Below are 24,193 nucleotides of genomic sequence, written 5' to 3'. Positions count from 1 at the left end.
TTTAGATATCCAGTTGTATACAAATCTTATCATGCGTGAATCACAAACTGAAGTTCTGGAAGAACCACTGGCCTAAGTTCCCTTCCACTGTGAATCCTTCATGTAAGAATAATCTTCCTTCAATAATAATTCTCATGATAGCTGTTTTCCTCAATTTTTCAACTGTTAAAATAAAAACATAATTCCCTGGCTCTATTCATTTTGTTTGCCTTTTATGGAATGAAAAGTGGCTTTCAGTACAATTTTTAATAGGGTGCCTAGAACTATAAAGGTGTTCTGAAAAAAGATGTTGTTTTATCTTTCTTACTAATAAAAAAATCAATCATATATATATATATATATATATATATATATATATATATATATATGTCTGTTCAAAGAAGTTAATACTGAGTGCTAAAACAAATCCTGTATTTATTATGTTTTGAAATTCCAGATTGGAACTTTACCTTATTTCTTGTTAATTTTTCTTTTCTGGCCAGTCATTACAGTTTAAAAATAACTTACTTTAATATCCCAAGTGTTAGCTGTATTTCCAAGCCTCATCCGTTTGGGGAACTGTAAAAATGTGACATGTAAATTCTCATTTAATTTATTGATTATCATGATGTCTTGCACAGTCCCACCCAGACCTTCTCTACAGTGAAATTAAGAAGCTTCCATTTGTGACAACACGGATAGAACTTGAGGGCATTATGCGAAAAGTGAAATATATCAGACAAAACAGAAACAAATACTGTGTGATCTCACTTTTACGAAGAAACTGAAAAACAAAACAAAAAAAACAGCTTATAGAAGCAGATTGGTAGTTCCCAGAGACAGAGGTTGGAGACAGGAGAAATGGGTAAAAATAATCAGAAGACACAAACTTCCAATTTGTAAACAAGTAGTAATTGAGGTAAGTGGACGTCCCTTTTGGCTCATTGATAATGAAACCTTCTGCCAATTCAGAAGACTCAGCATCAATCCCTTGTCAGGAAGGTCCCCTGGAGAAGGAAATGGCAACCCACTCTGAAATTCTTGCTTGGGAAATGCCATGGGCAGTGGAGCCTGGTGGGCTTTACTCCATGGGGTCTCAAAAGTCAGATGCAACTTAGCAACTAAACAGCAGCAACTGGGATAAGTTTTAAGGGAAGTAAGATATTCTCTGGAAATATAGATTCATAGGCAGTAGATCGTTGTAGATAATGGTGAGGACCCTGAAGCTGAAACACCTGAGTTTGAATCCTGATTCCACATGATGAAAGCTGTGACTTTGGACAAGATATTTAATTTCTAGGTCTCTCTGTTCTGACCCATAAAATGGGAACCATAATTGTGCCCCATAAGATTGATCAGAAGGCTGAGTGTAGCTAATTCCAAAGAGCTTTAGAACACTGCCTGACATATGGGAAGCAATCAATAAATGATAGCTATGTCATTTTCAAAGGAAAGCATTTCTTCTCAATTTACAATATATTCTCTTCTTTCAGTCTCTCAGACCAGAGTAGAGATATGAAACCATGGGAGGAGACACTGATGAAAGTGAAATCTGTGGCCACTTTGCTCAGGGCCTGGGGAAATATAGCCCAGATGGAACAGACTGGGTGTTAGTATTTGCTTATCTAAGCCACTGACAAATTTGTAGATGCCATAAGTGAATTTTAGGGACATTTGCAACAGAAATGCATGCAGTAGAGTTTCTACTCAAAGGCAGACAGCATGCAACACTGGGGCTGACATGGCCATGCACCTGTGGGAACCAGTTAATATAAGAGTGGTTTGGAGAGGTACTTTCCACGTTGCTGTCCGTAGAATGATTGAGAAGATACCATCTTTATAGAGTTGCTCTCAGTGCCAGCCAGGAAGCAGCCCTTTGGCTGGGGGGAGCCTGAGGTTTAGACATGATTTGGACTCATTTTGAGAGACTGAATCTTTGGTAAAAATTTATTTCCTCTGCAGTTTCACTGATGCCATAATAGATAGTGAAGTATATAAAGGGATACCATTGTGAAAGTTATTTTACCAGGTAGGAAACTTGCAAGAGGATTTATATTTCAAAATGACAGAGACCTAAAACTCACATCAAAAAATGTCTTAAAGAAAAAGCATCCAGAATTGTAGCCTATGGAACTATATTACTCAGAATCTCACCCAACAAAATGACAGACTTACAACATCTGGGGTTTTTATCCCTCAGTTCACTAGAACTTTGTATACAGAATAAGTTGTCCTCATGCTGCAGATACAGACATTAATTTTTGACTAACAAAATCTTCCTATTTAAAAAAAGAATTGCATTTTATTTCACCAGACTTTCCAGCTCTTTAAGACATTTAATGGCATTTTTTTTTAAATTAGGATCATAAATTATATATGTTTTAGGCAGTTTAGAGTATCTTAGATTCAAATACTAATGTTATATAGACATGTTTGGTTCTGAGGTATTCAACTTTTCCTTTTAAGTTGTGCAACCAAAATTTCAAGCAAGTAGAGATGGGCTGTGTAAAAGTCACAATATATAACAGTAATATAAACTTTGAGTAATTGTGCATTTTGTTGTACTATAATAGGCTTTTTTTCACTTTTAGAAGCATGTCTTAAACATCCAAAATTAGTTTACCTCCTAAATATTAATTTTTGATCTATTTTATTTTCATAGAAGTTGAAATTTAAGTTAAATATTGTAACAGTAGAAAATTTGTAACTATGCATTGCCAACTCTTAAAAAACCTCCACAGGGACCAGCTTTTTCTTTTTTCAGCGGCTGAGAGGTTGTAGTTTGTTCAGTAAATTTACACTGGAGCCCAGGCCTAACAGACACTTACTGAATTCTTCAAGCGTTTTTGTAGCAGTTCATTCTTAGGGAAAAGTAAAGAGAAGTTTGGTCTAATAGGAATCACCCTGCAGTGTGTATTCTTCTGTTATCCCCTTACTTTTTTCTCTTGGACCCTCATCTCTGCCCTGACCAACACTAATATGTGAGTAAGAGGAAAAACCTGCACTTCCTTAATTAGCTATTCTAGGATGAAACTTTAAACTAGAACACCAAGTAAATTCAGATGACTTCTCTCTAACAACTTAATTAAAAATTGAAGAAAGTGCAGTTGTTATATGCAGAAGTAGAGATGTAAGCAGGTAGCAGCACAGAGAAGGTAGGTGGTCTAAATAAAGTATTTGGAATGTTTTTGGTGTCAGTTGCCCAGAGATCTAAACTAGACATTTCACTTTCCCAGGAGTAAGTTTTGCAAACTTAAGGAATGAAATGGAGATAGGATGTAGAAGGAAAATAAGTGGGAAGAAATTGTGCGTGTTGTCATCAATTTATTTATATTTATATTATATATATAAATATATATTATATATGAGAGCTATAAATAAAATGGAAGTTGGTCTTCTAACTTAGCATTTTTCAGGTCTCAAGTTCTGACTCACAGCTGTTAAGGTTGCTCATCCTTGACTGATCATATGCAGTAAATTGAGAAGTGACTAATATGATTTTAACTGAGCTGTCAAATTTGACATCATATGATCAGTTCTTCATTTGTACTTTCATGCTATCAATTTTCAGTTTCTAAAAATGAACAACAGAAAACATGAACTTTTTGCATAACTTCTCCCATTTTATACCTGGTATTTTTTGTAGCTCATGACTTCTCTTATTTTTTGACTATATGAGATTCCTAAGCAATGTTGAGAAGATTTTTTTTTTTTTTTTAATCAGGATGTTAACACATATGCTGTCCCAGGACAACATCTTGCATAAGAATTTGCTGCAGGTCAGGATTTCTAAAATGTGAATATATTAATATTGGTAGAGTTAAAGATAAGATTCTTCTTCCCTGTTTAAAATGATATTTTGTTGAGTTGTAGTTGAACAAATCTAGGTGCTCAGTTTGTCTAGGCTTGTTTTCAGTGAACAGATTTCCAGAAAATGGGCACTGTACTTTAAAGCTATTTTTGGAGGTATTTGAGCATTGCTTCTCACTGCACTCTGTGTTGTAGCAGCACTGGCACCTCTTGGGAACTCAAAGAAATGCAGAATTTCAGCCCCAGCCAAGGTCTACTGCATCAAAATTTGTACTTTAAGAAGATGCAAAAGTGATTCTCATTGAAGTTTAGGAAGCATTATCTTAGACTATATGGTATCTTAGACTATATACACTATATATGTATCTTGACCAAATGAAATGTGGGGAAGTGTTCATGATCTAGGAAAATCAGTTCAGAGTAGCAAAATGGTGAAATACATTGAACAGCATCAGTGGTGATGGAATCCTTCATGTATTCAGCATAAATCATCAAAATATTGACATTATCTTAGGGTAATTTATGTGTGTGTGTGTGTATATATATATATATATGTTTTAAGGAAACCTGTAGATATATCTTATCTTCAAATACAATACTCTAATGAGACAGCATTTCCTTTCCAACTTTACATGTAAATGAAGCATCCCTAAAGTCTATGGATTACTCTTTCTATCTTAAACAATGTTTTATTTTTGCCTTAATTGTGATCATTAATCAACTTCATCAGATAGTACCATAATGAGGACAGAGGTGAAACCAATAGGAAATGCTATAGTAAAGGATTTATATATTTTCTGAAAGTTATATATTTGTATATATATGTTGTTGTTTAGTCACTAAGTCATGTCTGACTCTTTGTGACCCCATGGTCTGTAGCCCACCAGGCTCCTATGTCCATGGAATTCTCTAGGCAAGAATACTGGTGTGGGTTGCCATTTCCTTCTCCATATATATGTGTATACATGTGTGTTTATATATATATATATATATATACACATATACACACATGCATATATATATTTATAATACATATAGATTATATTTATAATACATATATATAGTTTTGCTTTAATAGAATATTATTATTTCACTAAATTATTATGTGTCTGTGTAAGTCTGAAAAAGCCTATCTTTGACAGACTTTCAGAGTCCATGGAGTAAAGTTATTGAACCAACAGATGGATTGTTTAACTAATTTAGAAAATAAGTATTAAACTTAAAAGTGAAAAAAAAGAAGTGCTTTTGAAAGATTTTCATTCGTATGTCCCCATTAAAACATCTATAGGAAAAACCAACTTTAAAAACCATGTTATAAATTTAAGGTCAGATAAAAGCTTGGTCTCTTCTCTTACCCAATGCCTGACTTTCCATTGCTCACACTTCTGTTGAACTTTTTGTCCTCTTCTTTTCTGTTTCAAGTCCCATTGACCATTTTTATTTTCATTACCGTGGGTATGAAGGTCAGAGAGGGCAGATGAAAAGAAAATGAATCAATGGTTTTCTTTGAAAATATAAAACAGCAACAAAAAGATTTGGTGGAGATGAGACTCACTAAAATGTTGATACAGTGGTATTTGCACATGTGTTGTACATGAGTGCCAAGTTGCTTCAGTCATGTCCAACTCTTTGCCACCCTATGGACTGCAGCCCTCCAGGCTCCTCTGTCCATGGGGTTGTTCAGGCAAGAATATTGAAGTGGGTTGCTACTTCAGAGTATCTTCCCGACCCAGGGATCAAACCCACGTCTCATTTCTCCTACATTGGCATGTGGGTTCTTTACCACTAGTGCCACCTGGGAAGCCCATCCAAATAGTAGACCTCACTAGTTCATTAATTTTTTCAAACACTTCAGGTATCATTTAGTAGGTTGGTTTCATTAGCATTACAAACAGTCCCTGATGTGTGATGGTTCAACTTAGGGTTTTTCAAACTTACAATGATGAGAAAGCAATACACATTTGAGTAGAAACTGAAAACATACTTTGAGTGTTAATCTTTCCCTGGACTGGCAATAAGAAGTATATACTTTCTTTTGATGCTGGGCAGTGGCAGCATGCTGTGATCATTTGGGTAAGCAATTATTGGGTAATTACAATTATTCTGTACCCAGAAAACCATTCTATTTTTCACTTTCAGTACAGTTTCAGTAAATTAGTGAAATAGTCAACACTGTAGCGTGAAATAAGCTTTTTGGAAATTGATTTTGCCCATCTCTATAGTTCAGCAGGTGAAGAATCTGCCTGCAATGCAGGAGACACTGGTTCAATTCCTGGGTTGGGAAGATCCCTTGGAAAAGAGATAGGTTACCCACTCCAGTATTCTTGGGTTTCCCTGGTGACTCAGATGGTAAAGAATCCACCTGCAATGTGCGATACCTGGGTTCGATCACTGGGTTGGGAAGATCCCCTGGAGGAGAGCATGGAAAGCCCTTGGACAGAGGACCTGGCGGGCTCTAGTCCACAGGGTCGCAGAGTCAGACACAACTGAGCAACTAAGCACATGCGAATATAAGTATTTTGAGCACATTTAAGATAGGCTAGGCTAAGCATTGATGTTTGGTAAGTTAAATGTATTAATGCATTTTGACTTAATGATGTTCAACTTTAGATGGATTTGTTGGCATGTGACCTATTATGGGGGCTTCCCAGGTGGTGTAGTGATAAAGAATCAAGGAGCAGCAGGTTTGATCCCTGGGTCAAGAAGATCCCCTGGAGGAGGGAGTGGCAACCCACTCCAGTACTCTTGCCTGGAGAATTCCATGGACACAGGAGCTTCAGTTCAGTTCAGTTCAGTTGCTCAGTCGTGTCCAACTCTTTGCGACCCCATGAATCGCAGCACGCCAGGCCTTCCTGCCCATCACAAACTCCCGGAGTTTACTCAAACTTACGTCCACCGAGTTAGTGATGCCCTCCAGCCATCTCATCCTCTGTCGTCCCCTTCTCCTCCTGCCTGCAATCCCTCCCAGCATCAGGGTCTTTTCCAATGAGTCAACTCTTCACATCAGGTGGCCAAAGTATTGGAGTTTCAGCTTCAGCATCAGTCCTTCCAATGAACACCCAGGACTGATCTCCTTTAGGATGGACTGGTTGGATCTCCTTGTAGTCCAAGGGACTCTCAAGAGCCTTTTCCAACACCACAGTTCAAAAGCATCAATTTTTCAGTGCTCAGCTTTCTTCACAGTCCAACTCTCACATCCATACATGACCACTGGAAAAACCATAGCCTTGACCAGATGGACCTTTGTTGGCAAAGTAATGTCTCTGCTTTTTAATATGCTATCTAGGTTGGTCATAACTTTCCTTCCAAGGAGTAAGTGTCTTTTAATTTCATGGCTGCAATCACCATCCACAGTGATTTTGGACCCCCCCAAAAAAAGCCTGACACTGTTTCTACTATCTCCCCATCTATTTCCCATGAGGCGATGGGTCCAGATGCCATGATCTTAGTTTTCTGAATGTTGAGCTTTAAGCCAACTTTTTCACTCTCTTCTTTCACTTTCATGAAGAAGCTTTTCAGTTCCTCTTCACTTTCTGCCATAAGGGTGGTGTCATCTGGATATCTGAGGTTATTGATATTTCTCCCAGCAATCGTGATTCCAGCTTGTGCTTCTTCCAGCCCAGCGTTTCTCACAGAGGAGCTTAGTGGTCTATAATTCATGGGGGTGCAAAAGAGTTGGACATGACTTAGTGACTAAGTATGCATGACCTCATTGCCAAGGTAATTTGTATTGCTAATGTTGCCATTATGTGTATTAGTTTGTGTTTCAAATTCAGCCTCATTGTTTTCTGTATTCTGTTTTTTTTTTCCATTTATTTTTATTAGTTGGAGGCTAATTACTTTACAATATTGTAGTGGTTTTTGTCTTACATTGACATGAATCAGCCATGGATTTACATGTATTCCCCATCCTGATCCCCCCTCTCACCCCCCTCTCCACCTGGGCATAAACTTACACCACCAGAATGCAGTAAGAGGAGTAGTTTTTATAAAATTTAGGGACAAAGTTATTGCCAGAAGATGATTTCCATGAGGAAATTATGGAGAGCCAAGGTGCTATTTAACAAAGCAAAACAGTTAGAACACCAAAAGGTTCTGCAGTGATCCCCTATGGGGCTTCCCAGGGAGAATCTGGCTGAGTATTTTGTATTGGCATGTTGAACTCAAACTCAAGCCTGGCTAAGACTTTATCTTTTTAAATATGCATTTTAGTCCTTAGTGTGTCCATTTTTCCCTTTAGGGGTTTGTGTTGCTTCAAAGCTATAGACTTGTACTGTGTCAGCTCTAGCATGAAGAAGAAATTAATATGATGGATAGAAGACAGTATGAGTAGCAGATGTTAGGAGGTGAAACCTGTGGCTGAAAAATGCAAAGAGATAATTTTACCATATGGTATTTGAACTTGTGATATTGGCCTCCTTCCTGTAGTACTCCATCCTGCCAAACTAACCAGGCCCTGAAGCTGAGTGGCAGAAGTAGCTGGACTTTACCAGAAAGAGGCAGCAATTGACAAGTGGTCCACCTATTTGTTCTACAAGATGCTCCACCAAAGCAGAAATAAGCATACATTGAAAGACTGGTCAAATAATTCAAAGTGGGGATTGGGGGTATGGTTTAGAATGTTGATCTTTTGGAAGACTTAAGCTTTATCTTAGCAACATGTACCACTGAAAACCACTTTGTATTTAATGAATACAACCTAGAATCATAGTGAATAAGGATTCTGTCATCGAGGCCAAGCATACGGAACCATGTTTACAGTTAGAATTTGTTGGAAAAGTGGCACTAGTGGTAAAAACCTGCCTGTCAATACAGGAGCATAAGAGATGAAGATTTGATCCCTGGGTCAGGAAGATCCCCTGGAGGAGAGATGGCAACTGACTCCAGTATTTTTGCCTGGAGAATCCTATGGGTGGGCTGCAGTCCATAGGGTTGCAAAGAATTGGACATAACTAAAGGGACAGACAAGACAAATTCCTCTAAGCACAACAGATATTTAGCTGGATATGCATGGCACAACAGTACTGGTTTATAAAATATTGGAATGCTTCTATTCTGATTCTTAACTGTTGGTATTTGGTGCCTTCTCGGAACCCCACAAACCCCATGCTCCTTCAGGCCAAAGTGGGCAAAGAAATCAGCTATCCTAGCACACCTCAGCCTACTCACCTGTCCCTCAGCCTATCCTTCCTCCCCTTTGTCTTCCCATCCCTACCTCTCTCTCCCTAGTCAAACAGGGCTGGACACCTGGCCAAGATTCCCCTCAAGTTACCTGCTTGTGGCTGCTTGTAGAAGCTGTAGCCTCTATTTCATCTGTTGTTAAGTATTCAGGTATCACCCCTGACTGTAAGAATTGTTTAAGTATTTATGTGGCATAGCTTCACAACCTTATAATATGATTTTCTTCCCTTTTCTTCAAGATCCTTCATCACAAAGAAGGAGAAACAGACAGAAATGCATAATTAGGTGGCATGCCTCATCTGTTTCTGTGTTACATGGGATTGAGATCGTTGCACAATTTAAGATAATAGTAAAGAAACAAGTTTTAGAAGATACGAGATATGAATTCAAAGAATAGCATTTCCACTCTGTGAACTTGAGGAAGGTATTTAACCTCTACAGTCTTCAGTCTCATTTGTATACTAGCAATTATAATATCTAATACATGATATTCTTGTAAGAATTTAATAAGATAATGGACATTATGTGCTTACCTCTGTGTTTACAGAAGCTGGAACACAGGAAGTACTCAATAAACAGCAATTATCCAATAATATAATGCTGCTTTCAGAGAATGCAGTAAAGGAATTTATTTTCATTTAAAGTGACTACTATAATTATTTTCTGAGTTAGCATAATTTTAAATGACATAAAAATCAAATTTTAAAGAATTTCTTTCATCAATAGTATTTCACTTTTGGTCTGAAATACGCAGTGTATCTACCAATGATTCAACCTTGTTAAATTTAAGAATGTCTGTATCATCCTATGAGTTTTAAATTGGGCTGTTTAACATTCTGTCTTCCTCTCAAGTATAAATTGGCTTATATAAAAATCACCATGTCATATGACATGGTTCTTCTGGTGAAAGACTATTAGCTATACACGCTCTAACCAGTCTCTCTCACTAAAACCATTTGTATGCTAATCAGGTCTCTCAAACAATTGCTTATTTTCATGCTCAGCAAAGAATTTCTTTTCAAAATGTGATGGAGTAATTCAAGGCATATGTTTATTCCTCTTCTCCCTTGTCTATTTTTCTCTTATCCATCCCTTCTAACTAAACATTAGGTTTTCACCCAAATGGAATAATGAGTGAATAACTCCTATTAAATAACTTTTATTTTAATCAATGTACCAGTGAAGTTAGGAAAGGTGTTTCTACTTTTTATTACATGCATCACAGTGAATCTGGGTTGTTTGACCAGGGATCATGAAGCAAACTTTTCTCTAAATCAGAAAGATAGTTTTCTTTTTAAGTCAGTATGTATAATTTAATGTTGTCTTGAGGGAGTCCTGTAAAATCAAAAAGTTTGTTCTCTAGTTTTTGTGGAGCTGTTTTTGTGTTACCTGAATTATAGTGAAGAGTTAATTGGATGAAAAATGATGCCTGTCACCAAGAAGATCCTCAAAATAGTTCTTAATTGTTCTTAATCTGAACAAAAGTATAGAGACACATTTACTAGTTGTCTTATATATTTACTCAGCAAATGTTGGCTTTGTTATTTACTGGTTTTGGGGAGAACTTAATGTCTTTCAAGAGTTCTGAATGATTTATATATTTAGAATTCCTTGATCTTTGACTATTATCATTTGGGCAACATATCACCAAATCTTTTCGTCTCTTACCTCCTGACGTTAACCTGCCTTGGGTTTTTAGACCTTAACTGGGGACTTGCATCTAACCTTTTAGTATCTTAACCTATAGAGGAAGAAATTCTTCCTTTACAGATTCTAAGAAAAACAGGCAAGGAATTGCTGTTAAGAGTGACAATAACCATGGCTCAGTGTGCATAGAGGTTGGCTCAGAAGCAATCTCTGACACATGTGTGGAATGAACGGTTGAAAGGCTTTCAGCTGTCCTGACATATGGATGAGCCAGTTGGCTGTTCCCACTCACTGTCCCTTTGTCGTAGTAAGATCCCCTTCCTCTGGAGGATGTGTAGAATGATCTGATTTTGGCACTTTTTCTGAGTTTTGTTTTCCAGTAGGCATCTGTCTTTTAGCATGCTTTGTACCAGGGAGTCATCCCTGTTTCAAATTGAGTAGGCTTTCCACACTGCTCTGTAATTCGAACTGCTGTTAGGAACTATCACCTGCTTACAATAGGTAGACCCCAGAGAACAAGAGGAAAATGCATTGGCTTTAAAGGAGAAATACTTATCTTCTACCTATATTTCAGAAAGAAAGATACTCCCAAATGGAACATTGCATCTTCTGCTTCCTCGGTTATCTTATCTGCAAACTGAGTAAATCTTTTATTCTCAAAAGTTTTAAGGTATGACTGGAATGTATTTTACTTTTTGAGGACTCAGTAGAACTTCTGCAAACTGTTGATAGACAAGCATCTTCTTTTTGGCTCATTGATTAATACATATTCATTCATTCATTAAATACATATTCATCACATGAGAGTCAAGTACAAATCAATATGATTGCCAAGAAATGTGATGTGTGTATCAATCAATGAAGAAATATGATGTGTGTATCAATCAATGAAGAAGTATCTTTTTAACAACATGGAAACATGTATATTATCTAGGGTGAAACAGATCACCAGCCCAGGTTGGATGCATGAGACAAGTGCTTGGGCCTGGTGCACTGGGAAGACCCAGAGGGATCGGGTAGAGAGGGAGGTGGGAGCAGGAATCAAGATGGGGAATACATGTAAATCCATGGCTGATTCATGTCAATGTATGACAAAAACCACTATAATAGTGTAAAGTAATTAGCCTCCAACTAATAAAAATAAATGAAAAAAGAAAAAAAAAAAAGTCTCTTTTCTCTCAAGCAAATGTATCTTTGTCATTTTAATAAAAAGTCTAAAATCCCAGTCTTTGGAATTAATCTATTGTTTCTGTGAGAATCTTGTTTAAATGTAAATATATTACCTCTAAGAAGTAGCACTTAGTATTTAGGTTGGCTAGCAAAGAGAAAGACTCTAATAGATTAAAAAAAAAAAATGTAAGTGTGTTTTAACGGAGGTGGAGGGAAGAAAAAGCACATTTCTAGACCTTTTGACAGAGAGTGGGGCTGATCAGAGATCGAATAAATGTAAAAAATATAAATAAATATAAAGAAAATATAAAGAATAGATACATGGAGAGAAATAAAAGAGCATTTAAAATACCTAAATGACAACAACATTTTAATCATCCAAGCAATTTCCCCTGTTAGCACTGGGGTTAACAAATGGGAATGCTACAATGAAAGTCACTCATAAAACAGTGATTTCATTTATTTCCTTATCTATTGGCCCTTTAAGTGGATAGTCATAAAGCAAGACAGTCCGTTGGCCTGATAAAGTTATTTCAGAAGCTGTAATTAATGGCACCAACGCTTTGGTTAAGTCCAACAATATTTTCATTTACCAATTTTGACTGTATTCTAAATGTTCACAGTTTTAGTGCAGGAGAATGTTATGACTTAACCTGTATTTATTTGTTGGATTCAGAGGTTGACAGTCAAATTAATAAAATTCGTTTGATATATTCTAAAGTTAGCAGTGCACACACACAGAGAAATACAGAGCTCTCTATCTTAACATAACAGTTTTTCCAGATATGATACAGAAGTTTTTAGTAAGAATCTTAACTAACTACCTGTTTATTCATACTCATAATAGCAGACACAGGGGCATCTTTGGTTGTAGCAGAATTGCTTTAATATTGTACAATCTTCCGTAGGTGAGCAGGCATGCTTTTCATACATTACATATATAAATAAAGCTGTGTACATTAGATGTAAGGAATTTTCCTATACTGAGAATTCTGAAGAGTAAGGACTAAAAAAAAAAGAATTTTTAAACCTTAGAAGTTATCAAAGCTGCAAAATATCCTTCCCCAAGGCCTTTAAAAATAGGACAGGTGTCAGAGATGGCTTGGGGTAGTGCAGCTGGACAAAATCAATCACCCTTGCATCTCTTCCAGTTCTTGAATCTTCCCAACATCCATTTGAAATATGTAAACACACAAACCATTACTGGAACCTCTTTTACAAAGAAATTATTAACTTGAGTGAGTTACTGGTAGAGAGAGTGCACATGTATCTTTAGAGGTTTTTATTCACATTCCTGTATCTTTGATTTTAATCATAAAGATTACTCTAACAAATTATATCAATTAATATTATTTTATTTAGAAGTTGAAACTCATAAATCCAATTTTAATTTTCTTTAAAAATACTATTTCTTTGAAATAATATAAATTTCTTTCTTCCTTTCTATTTAAATTAAAATATCAGTCTGTCAAGTGAAGTAGCTCATAAGCAAAAATAAATTATCCCTGAAAATAAAAGTAGTATCTTATGAAATATAGTTCTAGGAAAGTTGTATTACAATTGTAAAGACATCATGCAATCTGATATCATGCTTAATATTAAATAGATATATGATATTAAATACATTTACATTATGTACTTCTTTCCCAAAATAACATGGAGCAAATAATGTGTTTAGTACCTGCTTTACAGTTTCCATAAGCATCCTATATGCTGCTAGCTATTTTGATTTCTCAGTTGTGAAAATTATAATAGATGTTACAATGTGCTATTTCCATACACTTAATTGCATAAAAATCACCTTTTCTCCTTAAAAGATGATTGTCTGTAGTATTTCCAGGAAAATGGATATAATTGTATATAAATGCATTCTTTTAAAAGCTTTTTATTTAATAGAGATGAAAAGTTTAAGTATTTGCAATCACATTAATAGTATTCCAGAAATCTCTGTATATTGCTTAAAGACATTAATTTTTTTTAAAAGATTCTAAGAAAGTTAAAGATATTTTAATTTGTTTATATTTTTCATGGTTTTATTAATATATAATTGACATCCAGCACTGTATAAATTTAAGGCATACAGCAAAATGATTTGATTTACATACATCATGAAGTGAATATCACAGTGTATAAAGTTCTGTATTCTAAATTGCATTTTATATTAGAGTTGATTTACAGTGTTGTATTAGTTTCTGATATAAAGCAAAGTGATTTATTTTTACATATACATATATCCATTCTTTTTCAGATTCTCTTCACTTAAATGTTATTACATATACTGATTAGAGTTCTCTGTACCATACAGTAGGTCCTTTATATATATATTTATATATAGGTAGGTCCATATATATATATTTATATATATATGTATATATACACAGTAGGTCCATATAGATATACACACACACAGTAGGTCCTTTATGTACACTAATGTATATTTGTCCGTCTCAAACTCCTAATTTATCCCTCCCTGCCATGTTTCCCCTTTGGTAACCATAAGTCTGTTTTCAAAGTCAGTGAGTCTTTTAATTTTGTAAATTATGTTCATTTGTATAAATTTTTTTTTTTTTAGGTTCCACATGTAGGGATAACGTGACATTTGTCCTTCTCTGTCTGATTTACTTCACTTAGTCTGTAGGTCCAACCATGTTACTTCAAATGGCATAATTTCATTCTTTTTTATGACTAATATTCCATTGTATATGTACCATATCTGAGGGTTCTCTTTTCTCCACATTTTTGCCAACATTTGTTGTTAGTTTTTTTTTTTTTTTTTTTTAAAGCTCTGGTCCTTCTCACAGATATGAGGTAACATTGTATTGTGGTTTTGATTTGAATTTTTCTGAATAATGAAGGTGAGCATCTTTTCATAGGTCTTTTGACCATCAATATGTTTTCCTTGAAAAGCTGTCTATTCAGAACCTCTGTTCATTTTTTAACCAGGTGGTTTATTTTTCTGATGTTGAGTTGCATGAGCTCATTTTATATTTTGGATATTAATTCCTTATTGAAGATATATTCTGCAAATATTTCCTCCAATTTTGTAGGTGGTCTTTTTGTTTTGTTGCTAGTTTCCTTCACCATACAAAAGATTTTAGGTTGATGTGGTCCATTTGTTTATTTTTTCCCCCTAGCTTGAGGGGACATGTTCAAAAAAATATTGCTAAAGGCTGATGTGAGAGAGCATACAGCCTTTGTTTTCTTTTAGAAGTTTATGGTTTCAGTACTGTCTCTGCTTTTCAATATGCTGTCTAGGTTGGTCATAACTTTCCTTTCAAGGAGTAAGCATCTTTTAATTTCATGGCTGCAATCACCATCTGCAGTGATTTTGGAGCCCAGAAAAATAAAGTCAGCCACTGTTTCTACTGTTTCCCCATCTGTTTGCTGTGAAGTGATGGAACCGGATGCCATGATCTTAGTTTTCTGAATGTGGAGCTTTAAGCCAACTTTTTCACTCTCCTCTTCCACTTTCATCAAGAGGCAAGAGCCTCTTCATCATTTTTTGCCATAAGGGTGGTGTCATCTGCATATCTGAGGTTATTGATATTTCTCCTGGCAGTCTTGATTCCAGCTTATGCTTCATCCAGCCCAGCGTTTCTCATGATGCACTCTGCATATAAGTTAAATAAGCAGGGTGACAATATACAGCCTTGATGTACTCCTTTTCCTATTTGGAACCAGTCTGCTGTTCCATGTCCAGTTCTAACTGTTGCTTCCTGACCTGCATACACATTTCTCAGGAGACAGGTCAGGTGGTCTGGTATTCCCATATCTTTCAGAACTTTCCACAGTTTATTGTGATCCACACAGGCAAAAGCTTTGGCATGGTCAGTAAAGCAGAAATAGATGTTTTTCTGGAACTTTCTTTGGATCTCTGGAACTCTCTTTAGAACTCTTTCTGGATCCAGTGGATGTTGACAATTTGACCTCTGGTTCCTCTGCCTTTTCTATAACCAGCTTGAACATCTGGAAGTTCACAGTTCATGTAGTGTTGAAGCCTGACTTGGAGAATTTTGAGCATTAATTTACTAGCATGTGAAATGAGTGCAATTGTGTAGTAGTTTGAGCATTCTTTGGCATTGCCTTTCTTTGGGATTGGAATGAAAACAGAACTTTTCCATTCCTGTGACCACTGCTGAGCTTTACATATTTGCTGGCATATTGAGTGCAGCACTTTCACAGCATCATCTTTCAGGATTTGAAATAGCTCAACTGGAATTCCATCATCTCCACTAACTTTGTTCATAGTGATGCTTCCTAAGTGAAGTGGATGACTTCACATTCCAGGATGTCTGGGTTTAGGTGAGTGATCACACCACCGTGATTATCTGGGTCATGAAGATCTTTCTTGTATAGTTCTTTTGTGTATTCTTGCCACTTCTTTTTAATATCTTCTGTTTGTTAGGTCCATACCATTTCTGTCCTTTATTGAGCCCATCTTTGCATGAAATGTTCCCTTGGTATCTCTAATTTTCTTGAAGAGATCTCTAGTCTTTCGCATTTTATTGTTTTCCTCTATTTCTTTGCACTGATCACTGAGCAAGGCTTTCTTATATCTTCTTGCTATTCTTTGCAGCTCTGCATTCAAATTGCTATATCTTTCCTTTGCTTTTTGCTTCTCTCCTTTTCACCACTATTTGTAAGGCCTTTTCACACAGCCATTTTGCTTTTTTGCATTTCATTTTCTTGGGTGTGGTCTTGATCTCTGTCTCCTGTACAGTCTCACAAACCTCAGTCCATAGTCTATCAGGCACTCTGTCTATCAGATCTAGTCTTTAAATCTATTTCTCACTTCCACTGTATAATTGTAAGGGATTTGATTTAGGTTATACCTGAATGGTCTAGTGGGTTTCCCTGTTTTCTTCAATCTAAGCTGAATTTGGCAATAAGGCATCTAATACATGGCAGATAAAAACTGTAATTCAAGGTTTTTTCTCTAAACCACATATCCATTCCACTATTTCCTATTTTTCTTCACAGCAGAAACTTGATAGAGAGGCCAGATCTTGAAGGATTTTACTGGGTGGGTGAAAAAGAGATGGTTTTCACATGATTATATTACATAACAAAAAATTTATATGTGGGAAAAATTTGGTGTATTTTAGGGAGTTGAATGACAAAAAAGCATTGTTGTTCATTCATCCAGTTTCATCCGACTCTTTGTGACCCCATGGACTGCAGCATGCCCACACTCCCTGTTCCTCACCATCTCCCGGAGTTTGCCCACGTTCATGTCCATTGCGCCAGTGATGCCATCCAGCCATCTCATCCTCTGATGCCTCCTCCTGCTTCTGCCCTCAATCTTTCCCAGCATCAGGGACTTTTCCAATGAGTCGACTGTATAGAGTACAAGTACTGAAAATAACTGTATATAATGTAATGGTGATTAATTGTAAATAATGGTAACTAAATTTCAACTAGCATATGAAATTAGGCCAAGGAGTTTAGATTTCATGTGGTCAATAATTAGAAATATCAAGAGCTTGAGGGAAGTCTTTGGGTGAAATTTGTTTTGCTTTGTGAAATCAGTTCTGAGAATGCACTGATGATTTTAAAAAGGTAACTTCTAGCATTTTAAAGAAAGTTCAGTTGCTAGAAACTTCATTCACCAACTGAATATTGAACATTGTTTATTCTGTATTAGGCAGTATACTAAATGTTAAGGGAACTAAATGTTCCCTTACTGAAGAGAAAGGGAATTTTAAAAAGAGCATCTATGAAATGCATCTAAGTATGTTCATGGAATGGTATAAATAGCAGTAATGTGACAAGAGTTTTCAGTGCATGAACAATAATGCTGGTAAGTATGGCTAAGAGAGCAGAAGTCTGCTCAGCTTTTGAAGGATGCTGTATGCCTCCGGCTTTACTGTTAGTGGGACCATTGGGAGAACCTGCAGAGAAGCTCCGCAGGGTTGGAAGCAGAGGCTGGAGTGAGAGGTAATGCAGCAGGTGCAGTTTCCCAGTTGAAATACATATATATCACCTCAAGAAACATTCAGTCAGGAAAAGCAAATTTATTCTTGAGGGTAGGTTAAAAATAAACTGAATGAGGTTGCAGACAGAAGTTAGAACTATTGGAAAGATAGACATGAGAAATACAATTAAGCAAAACAGCACGTATTAATAGGACCAAACCCCCGAAGTGTAATGTGGCATCGTGTAAGGTGTGTGTCTGTGTTAGTCACTCAGTTGTGTCCAGCTCTTTGTGATCCCGTGGACAGTAGCCCACCAGGCTCCTCTGTCCATGGAATTCTCCAGGCGAGAATACTGGAGTGGGTTGCCATTCTGTGCTCTAGGAGATCTTCCCGACAAAGGGGTTGAACCCAGGTCTTCTGCATTCAGGCAGATTCTTTACTGTCTGAGCCCCAAGAAAAGCCTGAGAAAGTTAGACTTTAGAGGAAGAATTGATACAGATCTTGCTAAGATGTGGTGGTGTAGTGCCAAGGGCAGATATTTAACCATATCTGTCATTATATAAAAAAAAGCTCCATTCCTTCACAAAATGCACCATCTCAATTATTAGTCAGAAAGGACATTTGATGAGATTTATGTCTTCCATTATCACTTTTTTTTTCTGAACAGAGTAGATGTTTATGTTTAAAAATAATTTGAACATTCAAGAACATGCAGATGAATAATGCTATCTTGCCTTATACTAGAAGGTTTATTTGTAAAATGAGGTTCAGTTAAAAAAATTGGAAGCTATTTCAGCTAGTTGGGTAAAGCTTATAAAAATTTAGGATATGGATATTATTCTTCTGTGTTACACATTTTAAATCCTACTCATAATAGGATTTTGCTGTCTTATATTTAATTACTATATTTTAAATTCTGCTATATTGCTCTGGTTACCTAAAATTAGATTTGAGGGACTGGGAATGTTTTCTAAATGTGAATTACTGACAACTGAAGTGATTCTCTCACTAGGACTCCCATCCTTATTAAAATTTTAAGAGTCTGTACTATTTTGAAATTTCTCATGTGCTGCCCTGTTATCACGGCACCTCTCTCTTATCCCGCCCCCCCCCCCAATCCTCATAATTAGCAATTAAAGAGATAATTCTGGATGTATTTGATAGCCGCTGACCCTCCTCTTTGCTGTGTCCAGATTATAATTGCTGGTTGTGAAAAGTTGAGTGCCGAAAGTCCCCACGAGATGAATTATTTAGTGCAACATAGACATATTCTGGGAAGTCCATATTGCTTCCATGCTGCTTCTTGTCACACAGGTATATAGGGAGAAGTAGTGATCAGGGTGACTTTTCTAATTTTAGGATGGGCTAATGGAGCCTCAGGGGATACACACAGCATTACTTCTTAAATGTTCATTGGGAATCAAGATAGATTATTCCCCAAAGCACCTGCACTGTATACCCATGTTGCTTGGTTTCAGTTGAGAATTTGAGGCAAGTACTGCTATTTTTCAAACTGCCCCATCTTTACTGCCTTTTCAAGAAAGACAGCAACAACATTCTGGTTTTAGCAGTTTTCCAACTGAAGTATACCTGAGCTGGTCAAAGAGGTTGAAGATATTGATTCCCTCAATTTTGAGCTAATCCTCAAGGTCTGGGGTAACCTCTATAATAATTCTGTGAATAGTTTCTGCCCTTTATTTCAGTGTAATTTGCAAATTTTCTTTGTCTTAATATATTTTTGTGTGAAAATTTGGGGAGAATTGATAAAAGTGCAGTCCATCTTGCAGTTGTCTTACCAGTTACTGAGCATTGATGGGAACCAAGCCTAGAGCATATCAAAGATGAGGAAAGCAACTATAACCCATTGATGAAGAAACCGTTTAACTCTTTGATTTTTCTAAGCAAATTTCTCTTTTGTCTTTACATGTTATTGGTAGGAAGAATTTAATAGTTCTGTATATTCCTTTTGAGAAATCCAGACTTTTTTTCTTATTTTCTCAAAATTTGTAAGTAGCTGAGTCTTTCTTCCTGATACCAGATATGCATTTCACTGCTTCTGTCATGTTCATCAGTTATCTGACAATCTTAAAATTGAAAACTCACATGTATTTGAGTCAACAAATGCATTGTTTTTAGAAAAATCTTGCTTTTTTTAGAACTACTTAGTAAATTTTGGTCTCTAACTCAAGATCTTTAGTCTCCTGGTTTATAAAGTGTTCATTGGCAGGGTTATTTTTGAAATTTTTACAGAGATCTAAATATAACTGTCCTAAACACTACTTTGACATTTATGCAAGGATGCATTTTTTCAAATTTTATGAATCAGCTTATCAATTAAAAAAAAGGGAAGCTTTCTTGTGACTACTGGTCATAGCTTTTCAAAATTGTATTAGTTTATAAATTATAAAAATGATTTATATTTAAAATATTTTAAAAATGGATTTATATTACTCTTCAAATATAAGATTCAGTAGGTAGAAACCCTCAGTGAAAAGAGTATCACTTGCTTTAGTTCCTATAATTTGGATTTAAATATGTATAAATTTTTAAATCTCTGTGTATACATATATACATAAACATGGAGAAGTATATTTTTAAAATATTGATGCTCAAGTTACAGAGACATGTTTCAGTAAAGTGAGTTGTACATTTGTATTTGACAGAACTAATACCTTTGTATAGTAGTAATTGTATAATATACATGAAGAATACAGGGAATCTACTAGTAGTAACATTTCAGCTAGTGAAACTAGATCAGAAAAATTTGTTTACATCTGCCAAACACAAATGGTTGAAAGCGGTTTTAGCATCAAACAAAAATCACATTTGATAAGGCATTTCAAAAAAACATATTACTTTTGGTAACTCCAGTTTTCTTTTTCTTTTTTTTTGCTTACATATGTTTACTTTCTTTTTTCTTAGTTTTCTAGTGCTAATATATAACTATCTTCTGCAATTCTTATAATTTTTACACATCCTAGAAGATGTTAGGTTGGCCTTTGCATTATTGTCATTATTCTGCCTCACTAAATAAAGTAAAACATATTTTGAGCTTTTTTTTTTTATTCTTTAGGGCCTTGAAACAGAAAAGAAAGTTATAAGATATGTGTTACCGAAAGGCAACTCACCTTCTTAGAACATTATTAACTACAGCAATATCAATCACTTATTTAGTGCTTGCCAGGAAAAATACTAAGAACTTTTGATATACTTCTTGTAACAACCTAGTAAAATATACTTCTGTAACAACCTGGTATACAAAGTATAACTCACCCAAGTTACTCAACTAATAGAACCAGAAACTGAACTCAAGAATCTGGCTCTATATTCTCCTCTACAAGAATCTTGACTACATTGCATTTATTTACGTGATTAACACATATGGAATTCCTCCTCTGAGCCTACATCCCATAGTGCCTAGGGCTTTGCCGTGAGTGACTATTGATCCTTGCAACCCAACTAGGTGGATTCAGCTGGCAGTTCCATCTACAGATGAGAAAACTAATGCTAAATTGGTTAAATAATGCCCAATAGATATTGACAAAACTGTAAATCACAAGTGTGTCTTGACTGAAAAATCTGGGTTATTGCAATAATCAGTGTCAGGGGTTATTGCAATAATCAGTGTCAGATTAATACATAACTACAGTCCTATGTTGTGACTGTACTTTGGGTTTAAGAGAGCTTGACAAAATTAAAAATCATTATGGGAAATTTGGAGGATGTCTGTAAAACAAGTTTATATAGGAATTTTAGCAACCTTAAATTGGATATAACAATATACAGTGTGAATGTTTGATAAAGACTTGTAATTGATGAGCTAGAAGAAACATCTTGGTGTTTTGAGTTAAGTATATCTTTAAAAATGCAAGGGATGACTATATAAAGTGCAGTTACCACCAGTAAGTAAACTATATGTATGCACCCTGTTCATCTGCTCTTTAGAAAATTCTGTTGCATGATAGTTACTCAGTTTTAAGACTTTTTTAAGAATAAAAGACTCCACATAGAAGTATAAAGCTAGCTGTTATCCATATTCCTAAAGATTAAAAGTATAAAATAACTCTAAGATGGACACAGTTCATTTAAATTCCACTGAAACCTTTTTGTTCATATTACCTGGTATAATTCTAAAAAGAGCCCTGCCAAGAAGTTGCCATTATATATATTTCACATTTAAAGTAACTGAAACTTACATGGTTTAAGTATCTTTCCCACTTACCTAAGGATAAGAGATAGAACAATGAGTCAAATCAACCCTTAGATTTTCAATTCATGCCTATTTATGGGTTGAAAGAATAATTGTGTTTTTAATGCATTATTTGAGAAAAATACACCTTTTATTTCCTATGCAGCTTTTAAGATTTAATTTTTTAAATACATAGACTAATTTTGATGTTTCTGATAATCCATACTGCTCTCTGGTAGGATTTTTCATTGTTTTGTTTTATAAATTTATGCTAGCAACTTATTGTGCTTAATAGTTTTGGTGTTGAAAAACTTAAGCTAACCCAAATCACTGTGTTCCTTCCTGTAATTTTTCCAGGTCCTGAGGAGGTAGAAATCAAGTGCCCCTGGAATCACATTGCTTGCCTTGGTGCCAACAAATGTGTTCACTTATCCCAACTGTGCGATGGTGTCGTGGACTGTCTAGATGGATATGATGAAGGAGTTCACTGCCGTGGTGAGTCCATTTGCAGAAAAATGCAACTGCAATACTGAAGTTTTCATAGTTTTATTGAAAGTTCAAAGAGAACCTATAACCTGTCTTGTCTTTCAACTCCAGCTTTATCAGTTGTTGAGAAGACATGAGTTTTATTGCCAGAGACATGCAATATGCATTTCAAAGCTGTGACTATTGTGCTTTATTGAACAATGCTATGAAAAGTAAAACACACACACACACAAATTTAGACTCTGAAGTTGGTCTGTTAAACAATCATGTATTTCCTAGCAAGGAGTGCTTTTGAGCAAAGGACAAATAAGTCTTTGTTACAGTATGTTGGTACCATATATAAAAACACGTTCCCTCTGAACTGTTATTTATACTAAGATTATTTGAAGTAAAACCTCTGCAACCAAATATTTTAATAGAGTGTATCATGAGAAATGTTCCCTTAATATTATTTCCATGAAGTTATACTATTAACTTTCCATAATTTTCCTTCTTTTTAAAAAATCTAACTTCTTCAGTGGTCAAGGGTTTACCTATACACTCATGATGGGTGTAACTAGATCTTAAAACTTATAAAGAGTTAATTGGTTTGGGAAGCAGGTATAACATGTTAGACAAAGAAACAGGAAAAGGTTGAGGATTAAGGTAACGGTCCTGATGTGGAAACAGAATCAAGCTATCAGTCAAGTGAATCTGTTTTCAACTTGTAATAGAGAAAGAACCCATTGAATCAGAAGTCTCTAACTCATATTCTAGCATGTTGAATGTAAAAATATGTTTACCGAAACTGTCAGAGCAACCCGTCCTTCATGTTGGAGTCAGTAAAACTATAAGGAGTAGAATGGACTGTAGAAAGCTGGAGATGCATGGCTGGTATCTGGACAGACTCCCTAAATTGATGGCATTTTGGATAGGTCCTCAGTCACCAAAAGTTCCAGTTTTTCAGGAGGAGCTCCACTTCTTTATGTGTATAAAGTGTTCAAACTTAGCTTTTTAAACATTGCATGGTAAGCAATGTACAGGCTTAACACACCTTGTCTGGAGACCTGACAGAACTTACTAGTGGCCATTTTCCCACATTTGGACTGAAATAACCTGGACTCAAAACCGGAGATGGAGAGATACTTTAGAAAAAGAGTAAATCTTCGTTTAGAAAGGTAATTCAAAGTGGAAAGGATGTTGAGAAAGCATAGATCAAGTAGGTTGCTAGGCCTTTCCTTCTTTCTAATGTAATGTCCAATTACTCTGGCCCTGTGGACAGATTCAGACTGAAAAGTTAAAGGTCTTTTTTCTTTGGTCGTATTTCCCTTCTTAGCTTTGAACTCTTAGCAGGATCGCATAAGAAGTCAATGGATTCTTAGTTTCAGTTATGAACATATATATAATAAGAAGAAGAAATTTTACTTTTATTTAAAGACTGTGATAGGTATTCCTTTTTTTGATTGTATAGTTTTAAAGATGACGTTAATAGAGGGTAAATTAGTGAATTACAAGGTAGTAAAAGTTAGAGTTTAATTTTCTTTTCAGAAATAATCTGTATTTTCTAGAACCTAATTCTGTCCTCCTTAGTTTTAATTCAAGTTTTTTTTATTACATTTTAAACAAAATTCCAGATAGGTTGATTCCTCCAGTTCCATTCTTCTTTCTCAAGATTACTAAACAGACATTTCTCCAAAGAAGACATACAGATGGCTAACAAACACATGAAAAGATGCTCAACATCACTCATTATCAGAGAAATGCAAATCAAAACCACAATGAGGTACCATTACACGCCAGTCAGGATGGCTGCTATCCAAAAGTCTACAAGCAATAA

At 35.5% G+C, this 24,193-nt stretch overlaps 1 protein-coding gene across 1 annotated transcript in view; it reads left to right on the top strand.

Annotated features, from left to right (window-relative positions):
• LRP1B (LDL receptor related protein 1B) overlaps nucleotides 1–24,193 on the top strand; it is a 1,678,044-nt gene that overhangs the window by 320,469 nt on the left and 1,333,382 nt on the right. The window contains exon 3 of the mRNA XM_065928990.1: nucleotides 22,249–22,386. Coding sequence (XP_065785062.1) covers nucleotides 22,249–22,386 — 138 coding nt within the window. The remainder of the gene's footprint in view (nucleotides 1–22,248; nucleotides 22,387–24,193) is intronic.

This window comes from Muntiacus reevesi, chromosome 3, assembly GCF_963930625.1.
Source record: "Muntiacus reevesi chromosome 3, mMunRee1.1, whole genome shotgun sequence".
NCBI lineage: Eukaryota > Metazoa > Chordata > Mammalia > Artiodactyla > Cervidae > Muntiacus > Muntiacus reevesi.
The sequence above is the reverse complement of the archived record's forward strand: the minus strand, read 5'-3'. Positions and strand labels throughout refer to the sequence as shown.